Genomic DNA, 12,305 nt, shown 5'->3' with positions numbered 1-12,305 from the left:
TGTAGAGTGGTTGGCATTCAGAAGGGTATCCAGCCATAGAATCCAAGCCAAAAGAGACTGGAGCCTGGTGCAGCTCTTGCACTTACAAGCACCAGTCAAACCATCTTGCCCATGCCAGCATGGAAAACAGACACTAAATGATGACGATGATGATGATGATGACGATGACGACGACGATGACTTACACACACACACACAAGCTCACTAAATCTACCTCAAATTACACATTATCATCTTAAAACGGACCAGAAAACAATTTGGTTCTCGAGTCACAATGCATGAATATAAGATGAGATGGTCAAAGCTGGAATGCTTTTGATTGGTATTCTCTTCAATCAGAGTTGAAGAACAATATCCTGTCTATAGAAAAGCTGCCATTTAAGCTAACGCCATTATCATTCTATTATAAAGCTTTATATTGTTGCTCTGTCTGCTAGTAATGACAATCGAATATCCTTCAGATGACATCTATTGCTTAAAAAGAATAATGAAGTGAAGGCACATTGGATAATGAAGTCCACGATACACGGCCTGTTAGAAGACATCTAGTCATAGCTAGAATGCCTTTGATCACAAATCAGCCAAGTCATGGTCGACCAAGGGCTACACCTCTTCCTTTAAAAATGTTAAAGATTTGATTAATCTTCTAATTTATTCTTCATCAAACTTTGCCTTTCATTCTTCCAAAATTGATAAAATAACATACCACTTAGTACTGAAATCAATTTATATAATGAAAACCAGTTGTAAATCTTTATATATAAAAGACAAGTTGTGTGTCTGTCTCCTACGATTTAGATTCCTAACTACTCCCACATTTTGCGGTGCAGTTTAACCAAAACCGGGTATCTTATAGTCGTGATTCATTTCGAGCCCTTCTGGGTATTAGCGCGCGTCTACGATGAGTCTACGATTTTAAAAAAAATTTACCATAATTTTTTTCCATTTTAATGCATTTTTTTCGCTATTATATAAGGGAAATAACTCTCTAAAAATGTCTGCGATGAGTCAACGATTTAAAAAAAATTTACCATCATTTCTTTTTTTTTCCATTTTTAATGCATTTTTTTTGCTATTTTTTGGCTATAACTCTCTAAAAATGCTTATATAGTTATTTCCCTTACAAACCCGAGCAACGCCGGGCAATACTGCTAGTAGAATTATAACAGAAGACTAAGATGATATTTCAATTTACTGTAAAACATGAAATCACTTTTTATTTATTTATATTTATTTATTTTGTTTTTTATATATATATTTTCAGATTCCTTTCCTGTCCGAGGATTATGAGATGCAGTTGTGATACACTGAAGCATGGATATGCTGCTTTCATTTTTCATATTGTTTTTTGTCTTGCCCTCCTCTTTTTGTGTGGATCTTATGTACAGAGTAGAAGAAAGCAAGAATGCCAGAACATATTTAGGAGACATAGCCAAAGATTCTCACTTGTTAGATAGAATACCAGTTCAAGTCCAAGACCAAGTGACTTTTAGTCAGCTGCAAGGTGGGTCTCTCAAGACTCTGCAGTTGTTCAATGTTACCAAAACCGGAAAGCTATACACAGCCCAGTCATTGGATGCAGAAAACCTTTGTACATATAATACAGAATGTTTTAAAATGGTTGACATTGCAGTAAGACAAGAGGAAACATTTATAAAGATACTCAAAGTAAAGATTTTAGTAGAAGACATAAACGATCATTCTCCAGAATTTCCTCAGGAACAAATCAGTCTAGAATTTTCTGAGTCTGATGGAAAAGGAACTTCAAGCTTGATTCCCAACGCTATTGACAAAGATGTTGGACTCTTTAATTCTCAGATAACATATCAATTAGAAGACAGTTTGGATGAGCCTTTTACCTTATCCGTTTCCAAAAGAGTGGATGGCACAGCAACACTTGAGATTGTTTTAAAAGAAAGACTTGATAGAGAAGCTAAAGACTCTTACATGCTGCAGGTTGTTGCTAAAGATGGAGGCTTCCCTTCAAGAAAAAGCATTTTGAAAGTCCACATAGCAGTTAATGACGTAAATGACAATCGGCCAGTTTTTCCTCAAAGCATTTATAACATTTCTATAAAAAACACACACCAAATGAATGTTCCTGTGCTAACTTTGTCAGCAACAGATTTGGATTCTGGGAAAAACAGTAAAGTTTCCTATTATTTTAGTTCCAAAATAAGCGATGTTGCCAGGTTATATTTTCAACTAAATAAAGATGATGGTAGAATATACTTGTGGAAAAAGTTGCCTGCCGGGCAAAAGAAAAACTACAAATTGTTTGTGGAAGCAAGGGACGGAGGCCGACCTCCTCTCAGTGCCATTGCTTTGGTTTTTGTTAATGTGATCAACCAACAAAATAATGCACCGGAGATAGATATAAATTTTGTGTCGGCATTAGTAGACAATACTGCTACAATTTCAGAAAAGATTAAAGTTGGAAGTTTCATTGCATTCGTGAAAATCATAGATAATGACTTTGGACAAAATGGAGAAGTCTCTTGTGATCTTCACCATGAAAAATTTCAGCTTCGAAGTCTAGCATCGAAGGAATACAAAGTAATATTGAAAAGCCTTGTTAATCGAGAGGCTGAGGATCATTATGATATAAAAATTACATGTGAAGATATGGGCCAACCACCTTTGAAAGCTCAGCGACAATTCTCAATTCAAGTAATGGATGTAAATGATGTGCAACCACAATTTACCAAAAAAACATTTAAATTTTTGACTTATGAAAATGAAGAACTAAATTTTCCCGTCGGCTTCATCAATGCTACTGACCCTGACTTAGATTCAGGGGGTAAATTATCGTATCATTTAGTTAGTGAAAACAAAGATAAAATTCCATTTCAGATTACAAATTATGGTTTTATTTCAACCATTGAGTCTTTGGACTATGAACAGAATAACAACTATAAATTCCAAGTCCTAGTAAAAGACAACGGAGATCCTCAGTTAAACAATACAGCAAATGTTATTGTTGAAGTTATGGACGAGAATGACAATGCTCCGTATTTCACTTTTCCTAGTGTTAACCCCTTCAGTTTGGATGTCTACTATCACCCTCAAAGTGAAAATGATATCACAACATTAAGAGCTTCAGATAGAGACAGCCGAGAAAACGCTTTCCTCCGATATGAAATACTTGGGGGAAATGACCGACAACTGTTTACAGTCAACCCTTACACTGGAGCCATGTCTTTCTCTCGCACAGTTTACCAAAATGATGCTGGGTTATACAACCTCCAGTTGATTGTCAAAGATAGCGGTACTCCAGTTCTGTCAACGTCTACAGCACTATCCTTGACATTGACGGTTAGTAATAAAACGTCCAAAATGTTCACTGCAGTGAATACACAAGCAGACAACAGGATACATCTTAATTTAGTTATAGTCATAACACTGGCAGCTGTGATTGTGTCAGTGGCTGTTGTTGTGTCAATCATTATTTGTATCGTTCGATGTCACAATGTGAGGAATACTCAACATATAACTGAAACAAGCTCACCAAACCAATCAAGGAGTGAAAAAGGACATCTTATTTCACATGCTAATAATTTGACGGCGCTGACGTTAAATTCTGACGAGACAAGAAACAGTACAAATGCGTCAATGATGTCAAAAACACAGCTCTACCAGGAAGATGAGTTGCCTGTTGAATGGAATAATTTAAATGCAACAAGAAGCTTGCCAAGAGCTGCACAGGTAAATTTTGACAACTTATTTTTATCAATTAACCATATTTTAATATTAAGTATTTTGAGGTTTCATTTTTGAAAATTTTCACAATGTAGAGAATTTAATTTCAAGCATAATTTCTGATTTGATAATTTAAATATATATCTATAGGGATTTTAGACATATTACATTTAAATATGCTAATTCTTTCCTTTTAGTTGAGATTTATATTTATTGATTAATTTTTTTGTTGTTGTTTTGTTGGATGGGGAGGTGATTATAAAGCATTGTAAAAGGGCTGGGTTTATTCCATTCAATGATTGTGAAGATTAGAAGCTGACATATCCCCCAAAGTCAATATAGGAAGTAAGAATGGAGTACATTTCTACTAAAGATGATGTGATTCAGAATTCATTTAATGTTCTTGATTTGTGTGACACTTTAAAGTGTTCTATTCATGAGACACCTTCAAATCATATTTGTTTTAAAAACAACAGTATTCTGAAGGAACTAACAAATAAGATGTTCAACATAAAATGATATTAGATGTTATAAGAACCAATTAGACAGCAGTGATAGATATGTTATTCAGATCCTCTCAGCGTGCTTGTTTTCTTTCCTTTTTGTCTGTCTCTAATTAATGCATATTCTATCTTACATTATTTTAATATGGTTTATTTGGTTTCCTTCAGAGTATTCTAAAAATAGTCATCCCAACTCTTTGTAAATATATTCCTATTTAATTCAACTCTTGGATTGCTTTAGACTTGTTGCACTATTAATATTCCAGTCTAAATATATTCAAATGATCTACAAGGTGCTTTACTTCGATTTTAGCTTGTTAGTTCTATACAACTGCAGGCATTAAATTTGGTTTGGGGCAAGCAAATCTCTGCAACTTCACAGCTGAACAGTTTGAGAAATGCTGCTAATGAATACAAGACCAGGATTCCATTACTTGGTCATCACTATAGGAACAAATTTATTCTGTCTAAATGACTACAAGCATGTAAAATAACGGAGGTTTGCAATTTTGTCCTTATGTCTGGTCATACATCAAGAAAGCATAGGAAGTAAAGAATATTACCATTATGACAAATACTGAAATTCTTCAGCTTTTGCTATTTTCCTACTGTGCTGAAATTATTCAACATCAGCTAAAAATTCTTATCTCTTTCACAAAAGTCTGTAACTAGGCGCAGGAGTGACTGTGTGGTAAGTAGCTTGCTTACCAACCACATAGTTCCGGGTTCAGTCCCACTGTGTGGCACCTTGGGCAAGTGTCTTCTACTATAGCCTCGGGTTGACCAAAGCCTTGTGAGTGGATTTTGGTAGACGGAAACTGAAAGAATCCCGTTGTATATATGTATATATATATATGTGTGTATGTGTGCATGTATATGTTTGTGTGTCTGTGTTTGTCCCCCACCAACATCGCTTGACAACCGATGCTGGTGTGTTTACGTCACCGTCACTTAGCGGTTCGGCAAAAGAGACCGATAGAATAAGTACTGGGCTTACAAAGAATAAGTCCCGGGGTCGACTTGCTTGATTAAAAAAGGCGGTGCTCCAGCATGGCCGCAGTCAAATGACTGAAACAAATAGAATAGTAAAATAGTATATAGTACCTTCGGTAACTATTTTCTGCGACGGAACTATTAGTCATATAGCAAACCAGAATAACAAACTTATTCAAAGATAATCAAATCTGCTTGCCTGTCCTACAATAGATCTTTGAAAAACATGATTATTTGATTCACCTGTGTCAATATTTCAAGTTACAATATCCCGAAATAGGTAAAGAATTAATGAATCTACTTTAGACATCATTTATACAAAGTAATCAATAATCAGGATGGTAGATGTCTTAGAGACAGTAAATAGATTTTTGTCTCTTGTTTCAACTGATGTTATTTAAAAATTTCTTAGATTACCTATAGTAGTAGTAGTTGCCTGCTCTAATGAGTCTTAACTGATTTTATATATATATATGTATATATATATGTATATACATATGTATATATATATATATATATATATATAAATATATATATAATATATATATATATATATATATGTATGTATGTATATATATGTATGTATGTATATATATGTATGTATATATACATACACACATAGATATGCATATATGTATATGCATATGTGTGTATGTGTCTGTGTGTGTTATGTTAATCCATATAACATACATTGAAAGCATTTTGTTGGAGGTTGTAAGTAACATGAATATAGGCCAGTCATTGTCTTCTAAGATGTCATTGCAATCTCATAGTTTTAAATATCCATTATTGCTGCTTGAATATGTCATTGGCCTATATTGAAAGAGTTATCAATAATGTATGTATGTGGGAGTATACATACACACATACATACATACATACATACATACATACATACATACATACATACATACATACATACATACATACATAAATACTTACATACATACACACTCATATATATACCTGTATGTATTGTGCCATCCCATAAATAATGCGGCTTTTTCAATTGCATGAACTAAAAGTCAGAGGGGGATGGGATAAACTACCTGCATCATCTTGCTCTTAAAGCAGGCAGTAATTTTATCTTGTACTTATTCTTAGTGTAAGTTTTGAAGAGTGCAGTTCAATTTTAAGTTTTTTTTTCAAAGCTATAATGAAAGTGACAAAGGAGCATATTCAGCATATTTTGTTTTATGAGTTCAATAAAGGCAACAATGCAATGGAATGTGTGAGGAATATGAATGCAGTATATGGGGATCTGACAATAAATGTAAGGTGGTTTCAGAAATTCTGAACTGGAAACTTCAACCTAGAAGATGAGTCTCGTCCTGGAAGATCTGCAGAGCTTGACAATTATGTCCTGCAGATCCTGGTGGAACAAAATCTCATCATTACTGCTGAGGAACTAGCAGAGAAGCTTGGATGTGGTCATTCAACCATTCATTGACACTTGCGTGCCATCAGAAAAGTTTGCAAATTGAGTCAATGGGTTGCTCACAAACTTTCTGAGTCTAATCACATGCAGAGAGTAAATGTGTGCTCTTCTTTGCAGTCAGGTTTCATGAATGAACTTTTTGGGGACCGAATAGTGACTGGCAATTAGAAATGGGTTCTCTATAAAAATTCCAAGTACCGAAGACAGTGGGTAGGGAAAGGAGATACACTAGCACCCCAGGCTAAAGAAATTCTTCACCTACGTAAGGTACTGTTATGTTTGGTGGGATATGAAAGGTTTAATCCACTTTGAACTTTTAAACCCAAACCAAACGATAACATAGGAGGTCTACTGTGAGCAGCTCGAGTGGCTTAAGTCAGTGCTAGAAGGAAAATGAATATCTTTGGTTTCAAGACGAAAGGTGTTCTTCCATCAGGACAATGCTTGGTCACATACAGTGAGGATGACATTCCAAAGGCTGATTATCATTTATTCTGTAGTCTTCAAAATCATTTGGATGGAAAAAATATGAATTCTGTAGATGAGGTCAGAACAGTACTAGAGGAGTATTTTTCATCATGGACAAGAAGGGCCTTGTTAGTCTAGCAGGTAGATAGAAGAGCATTGTAGAAAATGAAGGAGAGTATATTTTAGATTAAAAAAAAAATTTGTTTATCTTAATTTTGAAAAATAAGAGAAGTTATGTGTGTGTGTGTATATATATATATATATATATACACATATACATACTATATATATATATAATATATGTGTGTGTGTGTGTGTGTGTGTGGAGGTGTGTGGCTTAGTGATTAGGGTGTCAGCATCATGATCGTAAGATTGTGGTTTCAGTTCCTGGACTGGGCGACGTGTTGTGTTCTTGAGCAAAATACTTCATTTCATATTGCTCCAGTCCATTCAGCTGGCAAAAATGAGCAACGCTGTGATGCACTGGCATCCCGTCCAGCTGGTGCACACATACACCAATGAAACTGGGAAACCAGGCCCATGAACCTGGCTAGCCTTGCTTTAAAAGGGCTCAAAAAGAAGCATATCTATCTATCTATCTATCTATCTATCTCTCTCTCTATATATATAATAATAATAATAATAATAATAATAATAATATTAGGGAGTATATACAAACTTACAGGGAAAAATTAGATTTAGGATTAAATCAAATTTCACAGTATAAATATAAATTAAATTAGAGATAAAACCACTATTAGGCAACTCAAACAGTTTTTTATACTTTTTGGTTAGTAAAAAAAAAAATTAAATTTTATATTTTATATATATATATTATATATTATATTAATTATATTTATTTTTTGTTATTTATGTTTTGGTTTATGTCTATCACTGTTTGAGTTGCTTAATAGTGGTTTTATCTCTAATTTAATTTATATATATATATATGAATAAGTAAATGGAGTTTAACGCAGGTGTAATCAAATATTTTTATTTTCGACACATGTAACTATTTATTTATTTTTTCCGTGTTAATTGTTAACAAGGTAAAAATACACTCATCTATTTATATATATATATATATATTGGTAAAAACGGTAAGATAACAAAAGAAAGAAAGAGACCTCAATATTATGTAAATAGAGGAAATTTATCTATAAAATAGTATGTTACAATTACTCAATAGTCAAGATAAATATATATATGTTACACACACACACACACACACACACACACACATGTTCTGTGAACATTCAGCAAAAAAACATTAGTTGAAAACACATTAGTCAAATACATTTTTGGCCAAAAAACAAATTCATGGACAAAGTAATTGGTTGAAAGAGAAATTGATTGAAAACATATCAGCCGAAGAAAAGATAGAATATTCATCTTTCATTAAAATTTTCATATTTTTCAATTAAATAATCTTAAAATTAATTTATAGACATTTGAATCAATTGTCACGATTCTTCAAATTCCTAAAATGTACAAATTGTTAATATATAAATCAGAATTGATTGATTATTTATATATAATTTGTACAACTTGATGTCAGATTTAGGAAGTTATTTGTAATACCGTGTTTTCCTGCACACAAACCAACATGATGTATGGCGTAAACACATAGAGTAAATATTGAAATTTTGTGACTATCTTTTCAACTTTTGATGCATTTCCCAAGGAATTTTTAACTCACCAAAGTCATCGTAAATTTCAACTTGTATGCCAGAAAATACAATAAGCAAAAAAAAAAAAATAAATAAAATGTAGGCATTCATACTACAAAATCGCCAGTACTCTTCAAATGAAATGCTGATGCTGGTCGTGCAATACAAAAGGACTTGAGACTGTAATGTCCAGGGATTGATGATGATGATGATAATGACGACGAAGATGATGATGATGACGACGACGACGACGACGATGATGATGATGATGACGACGACGACGATGATGATGATTACGATGACGATGATGATGATGATTACGATGATGATGATGACAATGATGATGATGATGACGATGATGATGATTACGATGATGATAATGATGATGATAATGATGATGATGTTGATGATGATAATGATGATGATGATGATGATGTTGATGACTTTGATGATAATGTTGATCGTCATCAGTGAAACAGCAATAAATTTGTAGGATGAGAAACAAAATAGCTTTGCGGCGCAGAGTTACATTTCATAAGGTACTTCGATCGGATTCTGCCACGGTCAGTTTTGCTGTTGTCTTTCATGGATCAATAAGTACTAAACCAAATACTACATGGATCTAATCAATTATACACTCTACAATGAGCCTTACTACTTAAGTCTTCGTTAAGTACTAGACTTCCTTGTATTGTATTCTCTTTGTTTACCTATGTCAGAAATAGTTGTTACAAGAGTGATAAGTGGCCTAGTGGTTAGGGTGTTGCACTCATGATCACTAGATCTTGGTTTCGATGTCTGGATTGACCACTGCAAAGTGTTCTTCAACAAAACACTTAATTTCATGTTGCTCTAAGTCCTATGAGCAGTAAAAGAGCAAACATGCGATAAGCTTACAACCTGTTCAAGAGGAATGTTGTGATTTCAGTCACTTGGCTGCCATGGAAACCAGCTTTCTGGGCCTATGACACACACACACACACATACATACACACACATACACACACACATATATATATAACAGGCTTCTTTCAGTTTCTGTCTACCAAATCCACTCACAAGGCTTTGGTTGGCTCGAGGCTGTAGTAGAAGACACTTGCCCAAGGTGCCATGCAGTGGGACTGAACCCAGAACCATGTGGTTGGTAAGGAAGCTACTTACCATACAACCAGTCATAAGGAATCATACAGTCTGCTAGCTTCCAATGGCAGATAACTGACCGAGGTAATAATATTCCCTCTGGATGGGCTGTTGGTTCATTGCAGAGTTTTAAGGCCTGTATTTTTTGAAGAGAGGAGACATGCTAATTAAATTAACTCCAATAGTTGACTGTTTCTTAATTTATCAACCTCAAGCAGATGAAAAGCAAAGTTGACCTCAGCAGAATTTGAACATAAAAAACAGAGCCACAATTCATTTTATCCAACATGCTAATGATCCAGCAAAGCTCACCACCTATATACATCATCATCATGATCATCATCATTTAATATCCATTTTCTAGGCTGGTATGTGTGTGTAAAGATATATATATATATATGTGTGTGAGTGTATGTGTGTGTGTGTGTGTGTGGTGTGTGTGTGTATATATATATATATATATATATGCGTAAAGAAATAATTAAGATTCAGTTGAATTAGGTACTTCAGTTGAGGCACCAAGTTAGTCCTGTATTAGCTGCACAGCTCGAAGTAAGGTCAATAAAAAGCAAATAAGTAACAAGGATGTCCAGGTATCAGTGCATTACAGCTGTTTCAGGTGGCTCCATTTAATCAATCAATGCAAACATTACATCAATTTGAAATATGCCGCCTTCCTTGGATGCATAAGACCATATAGGTTTTCAATATACAGGATACTCCATTATAAATTTTTAGCAAATTTTTCATTAGAACAAGAGAATAAAAGAATTACATACTTGTTGCTATTATTGTAAAATTTGCTAAAAAATTATAATGGAATATCCAATATGTTTGAATTTGCTAAAAAATTATCATAGAGTGTCCTGTATGTTGAAAACCTTTGTGATGTTATACATCTGAGGAAAGCAGCATATTTCAAAATGATGTAATGCATTGATCAATTAAATGGAACTGCCTGAAATGGCCGTAATGCCCTGATGCCTGTTCATCCTTGTAACTTATTTGCTTTATATATACGTATATATGTGTGTGGAGGGGGGCACACGTGTGTGTAGGCAAATCGAAAACAAAAATAAATAAAAGTATAAAGGATGTGCACAGTGATTGTATTAGGTTCATGCACAGTTTAAAATGGCTAAAAGAAGGGGTGTGACATTACGAACATGGATCTCATTAGAAAGAGGTAAGAGGAAAGATTTGGAGTCAAGGAAAAACATACACACACACACATATACACATGCACACATGTAATTACATGCTTGCATACACACCCGCATATGTAGTTACGATGATGAGTATATTCATTCTTAATAGATTCCAGCAGATTTAAATGTGAATATGCAAATTATGTTCAAATTTGCTGGAACATGTTAAGAATGCTATACACATCGTCGTTTGGAGTCTTGCTGTCTTATATTCTCATAATTCATTATATATATATATAACGGGAAGGTTTATGAAAATAAACAAAAGACGAAGGCAGGTGGAGTACAAACAAACAAATGTATTAGTATGGTGTTCAGAAATATAAATAAAACAAGTCTTTTACGTTTCGAGCCTACGCTCTTCGACAGAAAGATACACAGAAAAGAAACAAGGAGAGAAAAAAAATGCGTGTAGGAGCTAACGATCCGACATATAGGTATATTTAAATGTGTGTATGTAGGTGTGTATGTATGTGTGTTTATGTGTATATCTGTGTTTGTTTCTTGCCACTTGACAACTGGTGTTGGTTTGTTTATGTTTCCATAACATAGTGGTTTCAGCAAAAAAGATGCTGTTAATTAAATGCCTGACTTGAAATAAATCTGGGGTTGATTTGATTGACTAAATTCTTCAAGTGGGGGTGCACCAGCATGGTCACAGCCAAATAACTAAAATAAATAAAAACAAAAAAGTAAAAGCATTTAAATTCATGGGATACCGCAATGTTCACGCACACATGCTAGGTGTAGGAGTGGCTGTGTGGTAAGTAGCTTGCTTACAAACTACATGGTTCCAGGTTCAGTCCTACTGCGTGGCCCCTTGGGCAAGTGTCTTCTATTATAGCCTCGGGCCAACTAAAGCCTTGTGAGTGGATTTGGTAGACGGAAACTGAAAGAAGCCTGTCATATGTATATGTATATATGTGTGAATGTGTGTGTGTGTGTGTGTGTGTGTGTGTGTGTGTGTGTGTGTGTGTGGTGTGTGTGTGTTTGTGTGTGTGTGTTATGTGTCTGTGTTTGTTCCCCCAACATTGCTTGACAACCGAAGCTGGTGTGTTTACGTTCCCGTAACTTAGCAGTTCAGCAAAATAGACTGATAGAATAAGTACTAGGTTACAAAGAATACGTCTCGGGGTTGATGTGCTCGATTAAAGGCGGTGCTCCAGCATGACCACAGTCAAAGGAC

General features: G+C 34.4%; 1 protein-coding gene across 12 annotated transcripts in view; it reads left to right on the top strand.

Annotated features, from left to right (window-relative positions):
- Positions 1-1,266: 1,266 nt before the first annotated feature.
- Positions 1,267-12,305, top strand: part of LOC115218983 (protocadherin gamma-A11-like) — a 134,277-nt gene continuing 123,238 nt past the window's right edge. For all 12 annotated transcript variants that reach the window (XR_005001794.1, XR_005001792.1, XR_005001793.1 and 9 more), the window contains exon 1: positions 1,267-3,705. Coding sequence is in view for 9 of the 12 variants with exons in the window: in XM_036508619.1 (XP_036364512.1) it covers positions 1,315-3,705 (2,391 nt within the window). In the remaining 3 variants the exon portion in view is untranslated. The remainder of the gene's footprint in view (positions 3,706-12,305) is intronic.

This window comes from Octopus sinensis, linkage group LG14, assembly GCF_006345805.1.
Source record: "Octopus sinensis linkage group LG14, ASM634580v1, whole genome shotgun sequence".
In the NCBI taxonomy this organism is placed as follows: domain Eukaryota; kingdom Metazoa; phylum Mollusca; class Cephalopoda; order Octopoda; family Octopodidae; genus Octopus; species Octopus sinensis.
This window is presented reverse-complemented; position numbering and strand designations above follow the sequence as displayed.